This window comes from Ornithodoros turicata, chromosome 2 (assembly GCF_037126465.1).
Source record: "Ornithodoros turicata isolate Travis chromosome 2, ASM3712646v1, whole genome shotgun sequence".
Classification (NCBI taxonomy): Eukaryota; Metazoa; Arthropoda; class Arachnida; order Ixodida; family Argasidae; genus Ornithodoros; species Ornithodoros turicata.
The window spans coordinates 102,444,326-102,466,893 of NC_088202.1; the positions used below are offsets into that span (position 1 = coordinate 102,444,326).

The 22,568-nt window shown below is 48.1% G+C and overlaps 1 protein-coding gene across 1 annotated transcript in view; it reads left to right on the top strand.

Annotated features, from left to right (window-relative positions):
- The first annotated feature begins 228 nt into the window (after positions 1-228).
- The window catches only part of LOC135385862 (uncharacterized), a 170,533-nt gene continuing 148,193 nt past the window's right edge, over positions 229-22,568 (top strand). Inside the window, exon 1 of the mRNA XM_064615433.1 lies at positions 229-392. Within this exon, the coding sequence (XP_064471503.1) occupies positions 338-392 (55 nt within the window). The 5' untranslated portion in view covers positions 229-337. The remainder of the gene's footprint in view (positions 393-22,568) is intronic.

Below are 22,568 nucleotides of genomic sequence, written 5' to 3' on the forward strand. Positions count from 1 at the left end.
GCCTGCACGAGCAATCCTCAGAAAGAAAAATTAATGGTTTTAAAAAGACGACACGAAGCACGCCAGAGAGGACGGAATAATAAGGATCGCGTCCCAGGTGGCGAACGAACCGAGATACAGATGGAAGCCAGTCAATGAAATAAGGAAGAGGAGACGACCGCACGAGAGAGCGGTGGCGCTGCAGTGCACATAGCGACTAGGCGAAACCCTGGGTGCAGTGGGTTTTCGTTGGAGTCTCGTTGCGGGAGTAACGGTGTTTGCAGTGCGCACCTATGCACGGCGTCTACCGGCGGTGGCCCCCACGTGCACAGCGGGGCTGCGCACGGCGCCTGCCTGCATGGATGCATGTGTCACGCTCATCCTGCTCGTCTGGGCATACGCGACATTCTCAGGTACACACCTTTATGATCATGTACGTACGACTCTGCTTTCCGTGGTACTAGCTTACGTTTCTGGCCTCGGAGCATAGGTTTGATTTCTTTGTGTGCGATGCCATTCGTAGTTGATGAGAGCAAGATGATAAATGGATGGATAACATGGCTTTCGTGTGAGTCTGATGAATCATTTCATCTTTCATGTCACACGTCAAGAAGAGAAGTCAAATCGCGCGTTTGAGATGTGGGCGATTGTTTGACCTTGCTAACCGAAGAAGCCTTAGCCAGATAAACAACAACAACAACTTTATTGCGAGGTGATGAATAGGGAGGTTCATCGCAAGGGGCGATACTCTACCCCATTGCTGGTTGTGATGCGGGGAATGAAATAATGAGCCCCGTCACAATAAGGATCGAAGTTTGCGTTCGATCAGTTAGCCAGATAAATCTTCATCAGTTAGCGAAACACTTATGTGAAACTACTTTGTCTTCAACGTTCCTCGTTTTGTTTCCTCATTTTCCTGGCGATACTCGGCCAGAGACCTGTTTGAGATCAGAGGAGTAAGTAAACTTTTCTCCATTGGTGTGCCAGTGTGGCTGGGAGCTTTGCGATGAATAACTTCGGCATCTAGTCAAAGGGAGATTATCTGTGGTGTCTGCTTCATTTTTAATATATCCACTAATGTGGCCACGTCATGACAGACGTTTTTGCACGCATTTGGGTGCACGAGAGTTGACACCTCTGCAGTATAAATTACCTTAAACTGAATAATTAGGAGGCACACCAGTCCCTTCTTCTTATATATTACCGGCTGGATGGAGCAGTAGGCATCCTGTCTGCTTACTGAACCCAAGTCTGCGGATTCCAACATGACCGATCACGATAGTAACTTCGTAGGACCTCCGCTGAGCAAAATTAATCCACAGACCTGTCGCTCATGATCACAGCTGTCTCGCGACGTAAAGCGGCATTATCATCAGCATCTTTCTATCGTTATTAAATGGGTATTGAAATTATAGAAAAGAGACACAAAATCCAAGTTGTCCAAGAAGCTTATCCTATCTGCGAAAAGGTGCCTCCATAAATATCCGTTTTTACGTCATGAAGCGTCGGCCAACACGAAGCGCGATCTTTCTTATCGACGGTTCCGGGACATTTGGTCGAACGACGTTTGGTCGAAAGCCGTTTGATCGAACTCAGGACGTTTGGTCGAAAGCCATTTGATTGAAACGGCAGTGGTCGTTTGATCGATTTTTTATTGGTCCACTTAGCGCGTTGATGAAACACAAAAGAAATAGAAAATAATAAAAGTTCTAAATGCCGTTACCCTTTGGAATATTTGACTATGTGTAATCCGCTTGCCCATAAACATATTCTTCATCCTAACCCACTTTTTTGCATCCAGAAAGCGGTCCAAGGGCCTGAGTCGCTGGACTGGGGCCTGAGTCGCTCGCCATCCCGCTCGACAACTCGATATAGGTTTTTCCGCTCTGACAGATAGTGACTAAACATGTCATACATGCCTTTCACCCCTATAGTCCCCCAACACTTTATCGAATAATAATTGATGTCAACTGTCAAATAATAAAAATTTTTGACAAATAAATAAATCATATTTTTGAATGATTTATTCGAGTCCAACGTGGACAAATTTTAACAAAGTATTATTAATGTTTGTAGTTAACTGACCATTGGTTTGGAGAAAGAACAGTTTTAGTTTATTTACTTTGCGCCTATGTGCAAGTGAATCTAAACTTGGTTCTTGCAGCATACATGTAACCGAAGAAGTCCTTCGAAGCCTAGACAATATAAGCAGATCTTTGTACTTTGTCTTTTTATTTTTTATTGATAGCGTGCATGTGTGGGGATCTCAGACCGCACATGCATACGCTAAACAAGGTTGAAGTAAGGTTTTATATCGCTATTAATTTTTGTCTTTATTTTGTACCATGGCGAAATTTCCCTCTTAGCATCCATAGACTTCGAGTGGCTTCCGTGCACATATGGCTATCCAATTTCAGATTATTCCCTTTAAATTTGTCGCCAGCAATGAAAAGGGTGCCCAGAAGAAGCACAGACTATCGGCTGCTCCCACCGTGGGGCTATTTTCTTCAATATGTGTCCTGCTGGTTCGCCGGATCCTTCCGCATGGTTCTACTCAGCTGTGCTGTTCGTGAATGACAAAGGTGTGCAAATAACCAGTGGTCTCCTCTCTTTAGCTGAAAAAAAGCAAAAAACAAAACAAAGCAGAAGACACTGATTGCCTTCACCGTACACTCGAGTCAAAAGTTTCAGAAAAAAGAGGTGCTAAGGACACGCTGCGAGCTTTGAACCCCTTTCGAACAAACGGCATCGATCAACCGGCTTTCGATCAAACCGCTTTCGACCAAGCGGCGTTCGATCAAACGCCTTCGATCAAACGGCATTCGACCAAACGGCGTTCGACCAAATAGGCGGACACCCTTATCGACATCTCAGACGAGGTCCTTAGACTCGTGGCATTGCAGAATACGTTAATTCCTCATCCGCAGCCTATCTGGGGAGTTGTGTATTGCATTGTAGGTTAGTGCATTCCTTGTCCCACTGTGGAATTTGTAAGTGTTTGGCCAGTAACAGGGCATAACTGGCGATATTCCCAAGCGGCACAGTGTCTTGGACCAATATTGGCTGGATATCGGCAAAACTGGTCGAATGTCGGATTGATATTGCCAATACCCAGCCAGTATTGCGACAAGATATTGTGCTGCTTGGCTTGATTTGGCTGTCTATATCACACCGCGAACCTCAAAACTTTTAAGCATGCGACGATCTGTCCTCAAGCCGTCATGTCAGAACGCTTCGCACGGGCATGTCTAGAGGAATGAAGCTTTTTCTGCTACTACACCCTAACTAAAGACGAAACTTCACCGGATAACAAACTCAAGACTAACCAGATTTTGAAATGATATCGATCTGTCTGCTGATTTGCTCGGGACCAAGTGGCACACGTCATTCTTCTAACGATTCGCGGACGCACCCTTAATACAGAACTTCACCGCATAACACGCTTGTAGCCGACCATCACCCCGAATGGCATCGTTCTCTCCCCCTGATCTCGTGAAAACCGAAGATGTACGTCTATTTGTGACACTTCCACACAACCACAAATCTTCCGTCGACATTTCTCGGACGTACCGCTGCGTATGCTGAGGGCGTCCCACGGACGTACACGTTGTACGCCCCGATCTGGGCCCCGATTTTCCACATGTTGTTATCTCATAACACGCATTAAATGCATCACTTCGGCCCGTGGTGGTGGTGGTGGTGATGGTGGTGATGGTGAAAGGGCTCACCGTTGTCGGCCTCACAGAGGTGGGCAACGTCACGACTAACGCCCAGGGGGAATGTGCGTCTTGGGCAGGCTTCTAAGGGAACTGTGCCGACATATGTCTGACAGTGTCTGAGGAAAACCCAGGGAAAACCCCAGACAGCACAGCTGGCACCGGGTTTCGAACCCGAGTGTCTCCCAGGATCGAATCTCTGTGCTCGCGATTCGGCACGAGCTCTTGCGCGAGCCTATCACACTGGCGTTATAGCGTGCGAGCTTTAAATATGAAAATAACGATCGCTAAGTGAAAGTTGGATATCGGGGCCCTGATGGATGTTCAAACTACACGTCCCTACAACCCTGGAAATTAAGATAATAATATCTGAAACAGACTTAGCTTGGACGCCATCGGGGATGCTCCATGGACCCCGTGCGGACCTATTTTGGCTGTACATATCCCATGCATCATAAAAGAAACAGTCGCTATTGTCGTCTCAAGCAGTGCCATTGCTAGAAACCCTGCACGGCACTGCATCAGACAATACGAGTCTTCCCTGCTATAAGCAGCTTTTCAAACTAAGGGACTGTGTACTGTAAATGTATTTTATTTCGATGCAGACAAACCTACAGCTCGTTGAACACTGATTTATGCAACACTCACATTAACAGCTTTGTGCTATACAGTTGGCTTTCTCTATCACTCGACTCACCGGCAGCAAGTTAGACGTCTGCTTGATGGTCCTGCATAAAAGACGCTCAAGAACTTATTGGTTTCTCGGGATGTATTTCCTCGATGAACTTTCGCTTCGGCATTGTCCCGATTTAGGCCCGCACGAGTTTAGCTGAGCAGAGCCATGCAAAAAAAGTCCGTCAGTATATGCCTCAGTCACACGGCATGCTTCAATGGCCATTGATGGCAAAGGTCACTGATAGTTGCATGTAAACGGAAGGTGAAAAAGTGAAAACAGAAACCTGAAGCTTATGCGCATATGACGAGAAAAGAGGACTGAACCTATAGCCGCACCAACCCGCCTGTAGCGTCCAGCGCTCAGCAACGAAAGCAGCGGAGAAACCATCAGTATAGACGATGCATATAGCCCGGACTAGACCTACGTCACACATCGGTTATGCGCCACACGTCGACAATGAACTGTCTGAAACGTTAACCGAAGAACGTTAAAGTAAAATGTGCATACTGAAGAATCCCCGAGACGAGGGACACAGAAAAAAGGAGACACACAGCGAAGTCTCAAACACAGCTGATAGTTTATTACGTACTAGTATGGATCTATATCACCAGCTCGCTTGCTTCCTTACTATTTTATCAGTAAAATGTGCAGTTTTTCCACTCCTGCCCCAAATGCGCCATTTTGCCCAAATGAGATTTCCTATCGCCATTTCGATAAAAATTCGCAATATTGCGCCAAACTGCTCCGACACGAGCGACTAGGAATTGTAGATTGCAGGCAGCGATTGTAGAACGCTAGAAAGACCAAGTTGCAAAATAGACCATTCCTTTCGCAACGGTGGTGCACGTTATTTTCTTGAAACCACAAGGACACATAAATTGACCGCGCATGGCTTCGTTCCACCAGAAAATTGGGACCTTCACCTGAAGTGTCTCGAGCCCGCGCTGACTGTTCACATGCGAGCTTATTTCTTCCGCACTGGCAAGGTAGGCACTGTAACCAAGCTCGAGCCCATGCTCACGCGAAACTTTGTAGCGTGCAAAGGCTGTCCCACGAAGTCCTCGCACTTCGTTATTAGACACCTACATGTGTGCTTCTGTGCTGCTGAGGATCGTCTCCACACGAAATCCGCACAGCAATTACCGAGAGGCCCAATTAGCGCATATGCCCGCTGGAAGGGAAATTGTGAGCTTACGCCAGGTCAAGTCAAGTCTTGGTAGTACTTATAGTACTGTTGCCGAAGTAACCCTAAAATTGATATTGGGTCCTCCAAAGCGTGTATTTCTGTGCTTCGAAGTGCTCCGAAAGGCAAATTTCTTAGCTCAACATGCTTTAAACGGTATATATTATTATTTATATATATATATATATATATATATATATAAATAATATATTTCAGTGCTCCAAAAGGAGCCAAAATCCACGTTCTGATTCTCTGAAATAAAGTGTTCCAAATTACTTTTGGGGGGTAGCGTCACTAAATGTGGTGTGGGAATCACACGCGTGAGAACTTGTTAGGGCTACTGTGAAGTACGCACCTCGATGATTTTTCATATTGACAATGACGTAGCTGTGTAAGCAGAGAGACGTACAGTCGTTTAGGCAGCAGAAACACAAAGCTATCGCTGTCATCCACAGGTACTAACCTAGCTTCCAGGAGCGGCACCACAACACACACGAACGAAGTACATCGATCGGTACGCACAAACGTCGGGGCGAAGAACAAAGGAAACATGCGGTGTGCCAATGAGCACGGGACGACCTACCCACGCGCGCGCGAGAGGGAGCGCAAGGTGTACACATACTGGCGCATATAGGACGTCCACTTTGGTGCACACAAGGACATCCGTGAACGAGCGTCCAGGGGATGTTGTCTGGATGCTCAAACTCGCATGCGTGCGCTCAGACCCTTGTAGTACGTCCCAGCACTGCTTGTGCTCGTGTGGGGATGCAGTTTTATTAATTGTCGCAAAAAGGCGTACGCACTGCGCTTTCTGCTGTGGGTGCCGAAGGCAACTCGCACAAACTGCGGTGAAACACCTGATGGCATCGTATTCAATCTGTTTGTCGTTGTTTCGTCGAAACATCTCTCTGCACGTTCGTTTCCTTAGCATTTTCAGTTTGCCACTGATAATTCATCTCCCGTACATTCAGCACATCTCCTTTACCGTCTTGGAACCTGAGTGCACAGAACAGCGCCGCACAGAACATTTGTGTTGGGAAGAGAATACGGCGTACCCTTTCTTGTGACAATACAAATCTAAAAACGTCGCAAAAAGACGTGAGTCCCCCCCCCCCCCCCCCCCATGTAAAATAAGTCAGGAGGGAGAACTCTGCTCTTTGGAATGGCGGTAGCCCACGAACGTGTTATGTCAGCAAGGGGGGATATGAAGTTTTATTAAAGAAAAAAAAAGGAAAGGTCAGCCAGGCAGAGGTCGGCTTGTTTTAGGAGCCCACGCCATTGCCGCGTGGAGACCCAAGATGAAACTTGCAATCTGTGCGCGCGATTACGTGTTCGGGCAGCAAATCGTTCGGATTATGTTCGGGCAACGAACCGGCGTCGCGTCTCAGCTACAGCACCCATGGGAGCCTTCGTCAACATGGCCATTTATTCTGAAAAATGCATCGCCCTCTCACATATTTCCGCGTTACACTGCCATAAAACTTGTGCAGCCTTCAACACAGGTGTAGACCTTATATAGTTACTGCCTACTGGGAGGCAAGAATTTAGTGCCTACTGAGGCACTTTAATGTTGCGCAGTTCTCGAATATATATGGTAAGCGTCTTCTGCGACACCAAGGAGTTATCAAGTGGAACTCTCTGCCTCTATATGTTATAATGTCCAACAATTTAAAATTAGCTGTGCGAAGGTTCCTATTGAATAAGTGTTAGTATTACTGTTTCTTGCTATAAGTGTTAGTTGGTATGATTACGTTTTTATGTTTGCTGTCGACTGGATGTCGGTAGCTTGGCACTGACATTTGACTGTTGCTGCTGTTGAACATTGTTACTGTATTTTTTCTCTCTTTACCGGATCGTACTAGCCTTAGGCTATGATCCGTATGGATTATGCAGTTATGTTGTTTAAAGCATGTGTCAAAAAAGTAATAATAAAAAAAAAAGAAGGATCTGGATTTGCGTGTTTTATCGATCGTTTTATGGAAATGCCATCATATATATATAGGGGGCTTAGTCGCTTACACGTCTAACGGAATAACGAGCAGCGGGACACTCGTCAAAAAGGGCACATGAAACGGATGTCTGTTATACGTGAAGGGCGCGTCATACGTCACGTTTTCTTCTTTCGCAGCCTCTCCATAGTTTATGAGACGCGATACAGCCCCTACACTCTAACACTTCACAGAACAAGACTAAAGACAGAACTTCGCCGCATAGCACGCTGTGTGCCAACAATTGCCAAGAATGATCGAGTTATCGTTTCTGATTCGAAGAGAAAGGTGGGCGTACGCCTTTTTGCGGCAATTATCATATATCCAAATTGCTACAAAAAGGCGTACGCCCATCTCTCCCTTCGAATCGGAATCGATAACCCTATCTTTCTTGGCAATGGTTGGCGGACAGCGTGCTATGTGGTGAAGTTCTGTTTTTAGAGTGTAGGGTCGACTGTGTACGAGATTGCAACAACAGCCGTAGGCGGTACAGTAGCAGTTTTGCATCATATTATGGTGTCTTCGAAGGTGCCAGTTTTGTCGTTTAACGCATCCAATCGCCGTATTGTCCAACTTGGGGTGCCAGCGGCACGTACGGGCAGTTCGCACGCACAAACATGGTTATCTTGGCATCGACGTGCACTGTCGTGTTTATGGACTTATAGCAAGACCTACTTCTGTGACGTAATCCCGCAAATGACCACGTTTTCTTCACGAGAGCCACTCTGGGAACTTATGATATTCGGAATATGATATGGGATATATACTTATATATCCCATCGTATGATGCTGATTGCCTCGCCCTTTTTGGACCATCGAGTGAATGGCTTATACGAGGGATGTTCAAGTCAAACCTGGACTTTCTGTCTTCTGAGTGTACAAATGGCTCTCGCTACTCCTTTTTCGTCATTTTCACACGCGACAGGCCTCCGCGTTCACCACGTGGTGGTCCAAAGTTTGTGCAAAACAGAAGACACGTGCTGGACAAGATGGCCGACAACGAGATGAGCGCGCACATCGAACAGCGAATTGTCATGAAGTTTCTCGTGAATGAAGGCGTAAAGTCATCTGCAATTCACAGAAGACTTCAGGCTCAGTATGGCCACGATACACATAGCCGCAGCAAAGCGTTTGAGTGGTGCAAACGGTTCCGAGACGGCCGTACATCAGTGCAGGACGATCCCGGTCGGGGCGGCCCAGAGCCCAGTGTCAGAGTTCCTGAGAACATCCAACTTGTGGAGCGCATGATCCCCAAGGACCGACGGATAACATGTCTCGAACTGGCTCGAAAGACGGACCTTTCTGTGGGAACGTTGAGCACTATCATTCATGAACACCTCCAGTTTCGGAAAGTTAGTGCCCGTTGGGTCCCGAGGCAGCTCTCCGTGTTTGACCGGCAGAGAAGACTGGAAATCTCCCAAAAGCTAAGGTACCGTTTTTGACACTGAAGGACAGCCGTTCCTTGATCGGATCGTCACGTGCGATGAAACGTGGGTGCACCATTTCACTCCTGAGTCTAAACGCGCATCAAAACAGTGGAAGCATCCGGGCTCGCCGGCACCCAAGAAGTTCCGAAGCACCCCGTCTGCGGGTAAGGTCATAGCCACGGTTTTCTGGGACAAGGCTGGCGTTGTCCATGTTGATTTTCTGCCCAGTGGTACCACTATCAATAGTGCATATTACTGCCAGGTTCTCAGGGATGTGCATAAGGCGCTGAAGCAAAAGCGGCCGGGCCTCATCACCAAAGGAGTACTCCTCCTACAGGACAATGCACGCCCGCATACCGCGCATCTCACGACACGCACCTTACAAGAAGTTGGCTGGGAGTTCCTGCCACATCCCCCTTACAGTCCAGACCTCGCCCCCAGCGATTTCCATCTCTTCGGGCCACTGAAGGCGTTGCTTGGGGGCCGCCACTTCAGCTGCGACGACGATGTCAAGAATGCGGTCCGATCATGGATGCTACGCGCCGGTAAGGATTTCTCGCTGCTGGCATCCAAGCCCTCGTGAAACGCTGGGACAAGTGCATTAGTGCCAGCTGGAGATTACGTTGAAAAATAAAACTAATTTCTCGCCTGTAAGTTCATTTTACTTTTGCGAAAAATGAGAAGTCCCGGTCTGACTTGAACACCCCCCGTACATGCAAGTCCCTGTGCCAGGGAAAGAAAAAGCGGCACCGTCGTTTTGCTATTGTATTCAATGGGCGGCATGACATAATTAGCAAAATTTTCAGCAACATAATTTGTCGAGGTAATTAAATTGAAAGATTGCGGCATTTAAAATGTGATTAGAAGTCACTTTCTAAGCGAAAATTCTTAGATCAAGTCGCCTCCTGCCACTTTTATTTGCTATATGGAAGATATAAGCAAGGAGTAAGGAAAATACTTAAAAGATTAGGGAACGAGACATTACACAAGCAAGTAGAGGAGGTATTTGTAATTGATAGGTGCTTTATTTTCCTATGTAAACCGGGAAGAAAATGCGAAGTAACCAGAAAGAAATGCACGCATTAATTGAAGATTACCATGTCGCCGCTGACAACAGCATTCCGGCCTCTGATGTCGCCATACCAAGAAACAGTACTTGGAGTCGTCAGGAGGTAGATGTCCGCGCGCGTTTCACTGGTCACGAACGCGAAGGTCATGGGGAGAAAAGGTGGCAAATGGTAGTCTTTCCGGTATCAACTATCAGCGTTACTTTGGGCCAGGCATGCAGGCAGGATATGCTTTCTCACGGCCAACGCTCGCACATCGAGTTTCTGTGCCCAGCAAATTCGAAACACCTCTTTCACTTCTCGGGAACCACCGACACCGTCTGTCCGCACAAATTTCCGCCGGCAGACAGGAGTCAGTAGGCGAACGCGAGCCCTCCATGTGAGGCGACGTTACTCCAGGACGGCGAAATGCAAAGTAGGAGGTACGGGTACACGGGCACGCTTCCGAATAAGCGGATTAGAATAACACTGGTTGTGGAAAACTGCTGCCACTAATTGACGCCTGCATACGGAGAGCGACTTCAGGATAACCAAATAACAAGTCCGTTCCCGGTAACGCGTAGCGGATACAGGTTTTTCCGGTTAATTGCGTTTCGGATAAGTGCAACCTGACTGGATAGCAAAAATAACGGGGTGTGCATTAGTTGCTGCCTGTCTGCTTTGGGAAATACGGCAATATTCGGAATGAGGACGTAAATAATCACAGAGGAACATCCATCGTGACTAACTGAGGGGAATTGTGCAACAGCTTTTAGAAAATGAAAGCAACTGGCTAACCAAACGCAGAAAGCAATGTCACAATGTGTTAGCCGGTGGTGGACCCGGTTTTCGTCACCACCACCACCAATGTGTTAGGCCTACAAAGTCCGAACTCGTTGTTGCAATGCGTCAACATACAGCCAGATCGGTTAACACTAACTTGAACCTATAGTAGTGATCCGTTTTGGAAGTCAACCGCATTCGTTGTTGTTGGTGGTGGTGTGAGCGGTCTGTATGCTGGGCAAGCTTGGCACTGGAAATTATCGTACAACAAAGCAAATAGTTATATGACGATATTATTTCTGCGTTGAGTTGAGGTAAATCCAGCGACTAATTCGTTACCGGCTGGAAACCTCACATTATTCTTTCTGAAATGATCGATCAGCATCCTATTGTTACGTACAGATGCACTTCGCAACAGTTCGGCGTCACCCTAACGGAATAAATGGTCGCAACCCCTTTTGCAACAGAGAAGCACGCAAGTGATCAAAAAAGTACACAAACTGCAGTGTTGAACTAGCAGTGTGTAGACATGTTCTCCTCCGCCTTTTATCCCATCCGGCGGCACCCGCTCGTATCGAAGATCTTGAGGCGCAAGCACTGCAAGGTCCGCTCGGTGATGACTCAGCTGAAGCCTAGCGTCCCGCGTTTCGTAGTGAAGACAGTGGCTCCCAGTGCCCCTCCATGGTCTCTGTCAAGCTCAGTCACCTGCCTAACTGTTCCTGGCCTGCATGGAAGGAAAAGGGATACAACCCCGTGTGTCGCCAAGCAGCTTACCCTGGGCATGACGAACGACAACTACACGGCGTCAGCGTCAGTTTTCACTGACGGGTCATCTACTCGGGGTGGATCGTCCTCGGCATTTGTCATTCCATCTCAGTCAGTCTCCTGTGGTCACCGTCTTTCTCACAGAACATCGTCTACGTGTGCTGAGCTCTACGCCATTCTATTTGCTATGCAAAAAATATCAGCCAGTCCAGCTCAGTCCTGGGTCGTCTTTACAGACTCAAGACCCGCGCTCCAGTGTGTGGCCAACTTGGGGATACGTGGACTCCTCGGTCCTGTTGTCTTTGACATCCTGCAAGTTTACAAGAAGGCGACCATTGCAGGGCACACTGTAGTATTGCAGTGGATTTCCGGACATGTCGGTATCAGCGGCAACGAAGAAGCAGACAGAGCCGCATTGAACGCCCATCAGCACGCAGCTTTTTCCCCGATAATGATGTCGTCGGGCGACCGAAGGCCCCTCCTCTCGATACTCACCCGTCCCAAGATGCAGGCTCAGTGGGAACACGACATAGCTCACTCCCTTCTCTCTGATGTAGACCCCACGCTTTCTCTCGTCCTTCCTCCGCGACTACCGCGCCCCTTAACTGCTCTCTTCCACCGCATGAGGCTCAACGTTGCCTTTACACCTGCCTTCCAACACCGCCTCGGCTCCACCTCGTCTTCCCTCTGCCCCACTTGTGGAGTGCACGGCGACCTCAGCCACGTCATCCTGGCTTGTGGGCAATACCACCACGAGCGTGCCCTAATGGAACTCTCTATGCAACGCATTGACAAGCGGCCGTTCAACCTAGCGAAGATCATCGGTCCGTGGTCGAACGCTGCCCACCAGACGCAGGGCCTTCGTCTTCTGGCGGAGTACTTGTGCTCCACCGGTCTGGCGACGGCTCTTTGAAATCCCCATCATCATCACTTCATCCTCCCCCAACGCGAAATAGGGCAGTGTACCGCCTCAGCGGCGGTAAATCGCCCACCCCATCACCATCCAATGTATGTGTGTGTAGACATGTTCAATAACACACAAGTACTTGTGGCAGTTGCATCCCTAAAAAAATAAATAAATAAGGGTTAGAGAAACCTGCAGGGTTTGGCAGGCGTACCTATTTTCCGAAATAGACGCAAAACAGCGATTGTGGCTGTATAGATGTCAAAACTTGTATTACTGGTAAGCAGTAGGTAAATAAAGGTCACCGGTTAGATGATTCCTCCGGCGCCTGTGCAGCTTCTGCGTTAGCGTCGCGCAGTCTAGCAATGCGTGGGGATGTTAGTTCCGATTCACCGGCGTTGTTCCGCTTCCGTAACCGGTTCCTGGTGACGTATGGGAGCCAATGAACCCTCGAGCCCATTTCGTTGATCGTAAAATCTGATCTGCTGCAACAATTTGGCTAACAATGTAACTGTATAACTCTTCCTTGTGCAACTGAGACGCACGCAAGGGGCCACTTCACACTTATTATCATCCCAAAATTTTGTAGTGCATTCCACTCCAAAACAGAATAGCCGAGATCATAATACACGGTGTCTGTATAATTTATAACCGTTTTACCATTGACCAACGACAGAAGCAGTCAAGGGAGTACCACCGCCCAGGGCTCCTGCGATGACCGCAATCTTAGTAGCATTAGTGACAACGAAGTAACAGTCCACAACCTGGGCCTGTGATAATTGTATGAGATTCAAAAGCCACTCTCCAGACAATATCCCTTAACTACGAAGACCATCCTCTAGCAATGCAAATTCTTGAAATTATAACAGAACTTAACATCAAAGGAAATACAATAGCTCTCCAGTGGGTAGCGTCTACAAGGACACACCTGGAAATGAGACACATTGGCCAAACAAGTCACAAAACTTCACCCGACATTCCTTGTCATTCCAAGTAACGCGCAAGTGCAGAACGACTTTAACCATCATGTTTGTCCACTTCACCCCAACGCAAGGACATCCATTTTCTTTCCTTTTTCTGGAGCACTTTGCCGTACTCTCAGGCAAACAGACCGCCCTTCTTCCAATACATTCGATGTTACACGATTGGCATGTTTGTTTGTGTGTAAGAGAAGAAAAAAAGGAGAAATTGAAGTCGTCTCATGACTTGGCATGTTTAGGAACCTCACGTCATCGGCCACATGTTTCGCACCTCATCGATGTAGGTGCGTTTACATGGGCACCTTTTGATCTCAGGAACTACATCACCTGTGAACAGATTATGCTGACATCAAGTAAGCCGTTGAACAATAGGAGGACAAACGCCACTTTGTCAGCGCATTCCTCACAGTGCACGATATTCGCACAGATTGTACGTGTATCCTGCACTACCATTGCACGTGTACTTTAAACCCCTGCGTGGTTCGTGTCGTAATTTTTCCTAGTTCATACAGACCGCCCTTCTTCCAATACATTCGATGTTACACGATTGGCATGTTTGTTTGTGTGTAAGAGAAGAAAAAGAGGAGCAATTGAAGTCCTCTCATGACTTGGCATGTTTAGGAACCTCACGTCATCGGCCACATGTTTCGCACCTCATCGATGTAGGTGCGTTTACATGGGCACCTTTTGATCTCAGGAACTACATCACCTCTGAACAGATTATGCTGACATCAAGTAAGCCGTTGAACAATAGGAGGACAAACGCCACTTTGTCAGCGCATTCCTCACAGTGCACGATATTCGCACAGATTGTACATGTATCCTGCACTACCATTGCACGTGTACTTTAAACCCCTGCGTGGTTCGTGTCGTAATTTTTCCTAGTTCATACAGACCGCTCTGTAAGGAAGCGCCATTAACGAACCATATCTTTGCACTTGAGCGATAACTTCATCAGTCATCTCAATATGAAATAGGAAGCTGTCCCTGAGCCGTGAAAAGCGTCGACGAATTCGAAGAGATTGATTTGGCGTATAGCTCTTTTCGTTCTGCAAGGTGGCTGGAACAATTTCAAGATTCGCGGAAGTCTTTTGTTCCTACACGTCAGAGAATCAGGCCGGCTACGCACGACGGATAAAAATCGTTTCTCCTGCGTTCAGACTTTTAACGGTATGGCATTTCACAGTCCATGCGAGATGATATGACGAGCACCCCCACGTAATTTCCCAGTGCGGTAAACTATCCTGGCAGATGAACGTTAGCGAACGTTTAGACTGGACGCGCTGTACCGCCTGAACGGCATCCGATATGGTAATTTCAACATTTGTCCAGGAGCGGCGCAGTTGGCATGCAGCTTCTGCGTGATCTAAGTGCGCTCTAATGAATGTCCATTTGGCCCCGTGCTCTCATTCTGTGCCGCCACACTCTCCTTGCACTTACTCTTCGCTTAACATGTACCCCGTGCCTTGCAGCAATTCTGAGCACGGAGGTTCCTGTATACTGAGTGAAGTTAGAATAGACACGGGTTCTTTCCCTTGAGTGCCTATGCGCGTGGAATCTCCATTGTCTCGACAGAAGGAGCTCGAAAGGTATCAGCTTCCTAGAAGGTTGCCGTGGTAGACATGAAACCTCTGTAAAGCTGCACTTTCTAAAAATAAGAAAGTTGTACGGAAGCCCGTCGCTTAAAGGATCCACGTGAATTTTCATTTTTAGAATAAGGTTGTTTACATTGTTAGTGCAGTACAAGAGATCACTTAAGCATTCGCAACTTACCGATTAAGACTAACTCATGCTGTCATGACTTCGGCCTCACTAAAAAGTGTAGTGAATGAGAAACTAGAGATGACTGTCTTGTTGAGCTTTCATCAGTAGCACACAGGGAACGTTTTATGAAGTGTCGTTGAAGATCACGTGGAACGTCACATCCTTTTGAAAGAGTCATAGCTTCACGGACTGAAAGCCTCACTGCAAAAACAATGAAGTCATGTAAGAGTAAGAAAGGTCGAACTTAATGCATGCGACTTTTGCATGCATCCGGGCTTATGGACATCCTATGACACGGTGAATGTGTGATGTGTCCTGTGTGCCCCCGGCGATTCCGCCACTTTACTCTCACTTGGGCGCAGCTCTTGAACTTTTGACCTACATGTTGAACTCCATTATCATCTCTGTTCGTCTCTGGACATCATCCCTTTGTGTTTTCACCATCTCATCATCGGTTTGAACTCTCTGTATTAAGTGTACTGGGGTAGCCAGCTTGACTTCGTCGAAACTAACATCCCCATTTTTTTTCTTTATTCACATCACATCACATCACATCACATCGAACTTAATGACGTCGTCGTCGTCGTCGTCGTCGTCGTGACTTAAGTGTCGTTGTCGTGTGACGAATTCAATCTCTCCCTATTATTATTATTATTATTTTGTCAACATCAGCACCAGCATCGAACTTAAAGGAGCTCTGAAAGCCATCTAAAAACGTTTCCGTTCCGAACGCGTTGTGAAAACAGGTAACTTAACTTGATGATTAACACGAAAATTTTCTCTGTACGCGATGTTTTTCGTAGAAAAAAAGACACTTGAACATCGCCGCGCGTGTTCCCACTCGACTCGCTCCTCCGGGTCAAACGAGGAGGAGAATGAAAAAAAAAAAGTCATTGGTGACGTAATAAAAGTTGAAAGCGGCAACCACGCTTCTATCGAGGTCAGTGCTGACTGGTTTTCTTTTCTTTCTTTCCGTTTTCGTTCCCCCTGCTTTCTCCCTGTCAAGGGATGAATAAGGGAGGACCTGGATATTCCTGGTCGTGAAACCCCCGTTCTCGAAATTCATGTTCTGGAAACAAGGAAAACCAGGGGAAATGCTGTTTCGTAAGATGATATGCCGCGATTAAGAACATAACATCACTATTTAACCACTCAAATTCAGGGGTTTTCCATATGTGTCCAAGTCGTCTTAGCGAACGAAAGACACATTTAGCAGCCATTTGGCTTAGCAGGGCGGCATGTTGGTTAGTTAGTTGTGTGCTTACAATATTATGGCTGGTTTTTTTACCAGCGGCATGGCCGAGTGGGCTAAGGCGTCCGCTCGTTGGTGGTAACTATGGTCGTGCTGAAGACTGGGAGGCGGTGGGTTCGAATCCTACCGCCGGCTGTGTTGTCTGAGGGTTTCCCTGGGTTTTCCGAAGACTTTCCAGACGAATGTCGGCACAGTCCCCGCTGAAGTCGGCCCAGGACGCATACTAATCCCCCTGTCCCCCACTCCTTCCTGCTGTCCCTCTCTCCATCTGTCCACGTCTGTACGCCGCTCATAGCCACAGTTGCTTCGCGGCGCTAACACGCAATGAAAAAAAAAATATGGCTGGTTTAGTCACAGTTTGCCGTGGGCAGTTTTCAGCGCGCGACATGTGCATTTTATAGTCAGCTAAAATATACGCTAATCACGTGTTGTTTCAGTGCATGCTGATATGTCGGCGGACGCAAACTTAACCGGCGTTGTCGGTCACTATATGGTAGATAAAACTGATGCACTATATGGTGACAAAACAAAAGGCGCCGAGCACGGATGAACTCAAACTTGAGTGTCTGCGTCATCAACATTTGTAGTTTACATCGGCCAATTCTCGTTTAGCTCGATGATTGGTAAGTTGACCATAAATTGTGGTGGTCTTATGACACTACTTGGCTATGTTGGTGTGTAACTCAGGCAATGAATGTTCAACTCCTGATGCCACGATGTGCCGGCGACAGCATATTGCGATAGATTTGACTGGATCGTATATGACAACGTATGGGCAAGAACACTCCTCCAGCTCAATAAGGAATTAACTGAATGGCTAACAAATTTGCTAGTCGAAGTGACGGGCACTAGTGATCATAGCGAATTAGTGGCATAGCGAACGGAATTAGTGGTCATAGCGATGCAGCGATCATTTTGAGGCGTGAACTGAAGAAGCGCTTAGTGCTGCAGTGTGTTTATACGTATTGCCACCAACAACACAACAAGAAACAGTGACCACGATAACGAACAGCATGCAAAACACAGACACGGACAGAACAAGGTTTAACTTGCACCTGAAATTTACTTTCATAATACACCTACTCCGGAAGGTCGCTTTAGGGCGGACATGTGCGTAACGCGTTACTAGTAATTGCGTTACTTGTAATCAGTTACTTTACTGTGAAAGTAATTTTTCGAGTAATAAATTACTTTTGGAGTAATCAATTACTCAGTAATTGATTACTTTTCCCGCAGAGATTAACTTATTTTTCAGATGTTCTGCGCCAAGTCAAGCCCCTCGTGCCGTCAGCCTTTGTTGGATCGTTCTACTATAGCAAGTACAGGTCATTGTACTAACGTTCTGGAATTTCAGGGTCTCTCTCCCTTCCTTCCTCTTCTCTTCCTACACCAGTATGGTGGTACCTGAAGGTTTAGAGGTTTAGTGAGTCATGAGGAGGTTCCAGGCAATGTTCTTCCACAATCGGGTCAACATCTTCCCGGGCGATAAATACAGTAGACGTACAGATCTTCCTTGTCCTAAGCGTTTTTGTTTTTCTTGTTATTTCAGCTGTTCCGCTATTGAACCGTTCTGTCTTTCCTTTCTTTCTCTTTTCTTTCTTTTTTTCTGGGGCACACAAAGACAGGTATAATTTGTGTGAATGCAGAGTAACGACCGGAGTAACGCGTTACTTTTTTACTCGTTACTCACATTTGGAGTCGAGTGTAACTGGTAACGGTAATCAATTACTTTTTGCGTAGAAGTAACGGTAACGGTAATCAATTACTTTTTTCGAGTAACGGGCACAAGTCTGCTTTAGGGAAAGCAAGGTCAAGCGGGGAGAGGTTGACCGATTTTTGGTTGACTTCGCTCGGGGAGTTCAATGAGGATGGCCTCTAGGATCTCACGGCCTAACCTTGAACAGTGTCTGTACACCAATCTTCGTTTACTGTATCTGATAAACGAAAGAAAAAGCAAAAAGAAACTTCTTCCATCGTTGCAGCGGGCTTCGGAGTGAAAAATAGCAGACGGTGTTCTTGGAAACCAATCAGCGGCTCCACTTTTCCGACGTCAAAATGACGCAAGCAGCTCGACGGCTCGTTCCGGATATTGGCACCGTTGGTCACGGTCGCGATTTTCAAAATCAAATTCTGCGATATTTGTGCACTTGTTGGTTGAGTTACTTCGCATGGAGCATTTTAATAAGCTTACGAACCGCTTGGTTCAAAAAAATGGTAGTGATTAAAGTGCTTTCCGAGCGCCTTTAAAGATTCCACTCTTAGAGTGCAACACTGGAACTAAGGAATTCTCCTTATGTGTGTTGCTAAACCTGACGCTGATGTAAAGTCCCGTTCTGCATAATGTACTTCAGAACGCCCCGCAAAATGATGCATCTTGTATATTCTGCAACCGAGCAGATATATTTTAATTCCCGGTCTTTTTCATCATTATTTTTCTTCCTTTTCTCTACGATTTTTGCAGCTTCAAGATATCTATCGAAATATATAAGGTATTTGTCGTAGTCGAGCGGGTAGAAAGGCGACCGTCTCCAAGAACGAGAGAACGTTTTATAATCAAAGCCACGCGCTCAGCTCGCACATACAAGCGATGGCCATGTCCCAACCTTGTCGTCGTCTTTATATTACACCTCCCCTTTTTGAACAGCACACCACAAAACATATTTACAGTCCCCATACCCGTAACGTTCTGGTTTTTTCACCACTCGCCCTGATCTGGTTTGGGTCACTGACTGTCCGCTGTTTTGTCGCCTTGTCACTGCCGGTTGTCCTGACATTCTTTCGGCATGTATGGAGGCATCTCCCGTGGGAGTTGTCTCCTGCAGGTGTGTTCGGGTCCGTCTTGCTAGGCCAGTTTCGGTCCTGACCATGTACGATCTTGGTGTGCCGCATGTCCGATCACGGTGCCGTGTGCAGCAGCGCCGGCTAGGATGCGAACCGCTGTTCCTGGTTTTAGTTGAGGTCGCTCCGTTGCTCGATGTCGGCTGTCGTACCCCTGCGCCTGGGAGCGTTGGAGCTTCTTGTACCGCCTCCGGTACTTTCGAACCTGGGGCCATGGTGGAACAAGTGAAGCTGGATTGACTGGAACGTTGGTCTTGAGACGTCGACCCATGAGGAGCTCTGCCGGAGAGTAGCCACATGCCCCTGGTGTACTCCGATGCGCCAGGAGCGCTCTGTCAATATCTGGAGTTTTGGACAGGAGAGCCTTAGCCGTTTCTACTGTGCGTTCCGCCTGTCCGTTACTTTGCGGAAAGTGTGGACTTGACGTCACAAGTTTGGCCCCCTGGGTGACCAAGAACCGTAGGAATTCCGCCGAAGTAAACTGCGGGCCGTTGTCCGAACGGACGATATCTGGAATTCCATAGCGTGCGAACATTGGTGCCAACTCAGAGATGACGTCGGCTGTCGTGGTAGTCTTCAGCTTGACAACCTCGAAAAACTTCGAGGAATAGTCTATTACTACCAGGTATTTTTTACGGTTGTCGTAGAAAATGTCCATCCCTATCACTTGCCACGGACGCTCTGGGAGAGGGGTCTGCAGCAGCGGCTCCGTCCCAGGTGCCCTGTGTGATTGGCAGGTCGGACACCTCTGGATGTAGTCCTGCAGGTGATTGCTGATGCCAGGCCACCACGTCGATTCACGGGCCCTCGCTCTGCACCTGGTTATTCCCTGGTGTCCCATGTGCAAACGCTCAAGAACTTCGTTTCTGAGGACTGGTGGTACGACTAAGCGGGAGCATCGAAGCAGAAGTCCCCGTACCACCGAAAGTTCGTCAGCCACGCTGACGTATTTCCCTACGTCTTCTGGAAGAGTACTGACCTCTGGCCACTGTGTCTCACAGTACTCCATGACTTGATGAAGGGTCGCATCTTTCTGCAGGGCGTACCTTATGCGTGACAGCATGGTGTGAGAAGCAGGTAAGAACTCGACGGTGAGGATTTCGTATTCTGCCACTACAGACTCCAAGTTGCCGCCAACGTCGTCGGTGCGCGAAAGTGGATTTCTTGACAGGACATCCGCTGTGTATAGCTGCTTTCCCGGTACGAACGTCACAGAGAAGTCGTATTCCAGAGTCCACATAGGCAATCGTTGTAGGCGCGGAGTGAGGTCGTCGAGCCTCTTGGTGTTAAAGATTGGCACGAGGGGTTTGTGGTCAGACTCCACTTGAAAGCGAAGGCCCAACACATACATACGAAACTTTTTGCATGCCCACGTCACCGCAAGAGCTTCTTTCTCTACATGCGCATACCGTTGCTCAGTCGGAGTCAGGAGCCTCGACGCATACGCAACTGGATGACGTCGACCGTCAGTTTCCCCCTGGAGCAGCACCGCTCCGAGGCCGTAGGACGACGCGTCCACGGACAAGGTGTGTGGTCGCAACGGAGAGTAGTACGCCAGAACGGGACTGGTTGTGAGTTCTTTCTTGATCTGTTGGAACGATTGCTCGTGCTGTGGACCTCGGTACCAAGCGGCATCCGAAGAAAGGAGTTCACGAAGTACTTTCGTCTTTTCGGCCAACCCCGGAAGGAACTTCATCAAGTGCGTAAGCATCCCGAAGAGCGACCGTAGCTCACTAGCAGACTCCGGTGCCCGCATCTTGCGTATGGCTTCGGTCTTCTCAGGGTCAACGTAGATCCCCCGTTCGTCCAGAACGTGACCCAGAAAGTGTATCCTGGTCCTACTGAACTGGCATTTCTCCTCGTTGAGGGTGATGCCCGCGTCTGAGAGTTTACGCAACGCTGCATGGAGACGCCTGTCATGTTGTTCTTGATTTTTCCCGTAGATCAAGACATCATCCATATGGCACACAGTACCGTCGAGGTCTTGAAGTATCCGTGACATCTCTCGTTGGAAAAATCCCGGGGCAGTCGCGATACCAAAGGGCAGACGAAGAAACTGGTATCTTCAGAACGGGGTGATGAAGGGGGTCAGTTCGCGACTTTCTCGTGATAAGGGGGCTTGCCAATATCCAGCATTGGCGTCGAGCTTGCCGAACACCTTAGCTTCCGTGATTTTGCTGAGGTTCTCTTCTACCGTCGGCATGATTACGCGCTCACGGACGACTTGCTTGTTGAGCTCGCCGGAATCAACACAGATGCGTAGCTTGCCGTTCTTTTTCCTTACAACTACCATCGGTGCGCACCATTCCGTGGCATGCTCTACCTTTTGAATTACGCCCAGCTCTTCCATTCGGTGTACTTCGGCTTGTACACTTGGTAGCAATGGAAGTGCTACACGTCTTGGATAAGTTACTGCATATGGCCTCGGTCCCGGAACAAGGTGAATGCTGTATGTTGCCTTCATCAGTCCTAGGCCTCCAAAGAGCTCGGGGTACATTGACGCAATGCAGTCGTGTCCGATTTCGAGAAGTTGAGGGAGACCCTCCAAGGCCTTGATGGCTGGTCGACCTAGCAGAGCGTGTTGTAGGCCGTCGACGATGAAGACTTCCTGGTTGGTCGTCTGGCCGTTCCAGCTCATGTCGACGTGTACGTGACCCAGAGTGTTTATCAGGGACTTGCCGGGGCCGTAGAGCCTCTTCGTAGGACGTGTCGCAGAGCGTCGCGTCTCTGGATTCAGGGCTGACTCTGGCACGGCAGTGACATCTGCTCCGGTGTCAACCTTAAACTTGATTGGTCTGCCGTTGACAAGGACCGTAATAAACCAGGCGTCTGACGATGAGGGATGCTGTAGACCATCGAGGAATACCTCTTCGAGCGCTCTCCGCGATTGCTTGGGCCGGCGACCACGCCGTCCGCGACCGGATGCTGGCTTCGGCGCCTAGGCAGTCTGGCAGACAGACGCGAAATGGCCCAGTTTCCCACAGTGGCTACAGACTTTCCCATGTGCAGGGCATTCTATCCTCGGGTGGAATCACATCGACCCACACCATTCGAAGGGATCGGACTTTGGCTGTGCCGGTCGTTGAGCTGGAGGCCGGGATTCAGACTGCCGTCCCTTGTGTGAAGCTGGCCTGCCCGAAGTGACGACGTCTAGCGTGGTATTCAACGTCGGTGCCTGCGATGGCGGTTCGTTCCCGCGAAGAAGATTCTGCTAGTCCTTCACAGCCTCAGAGTTTCGGGCTATTGTCACCGCTTTCTCCAGTGTGA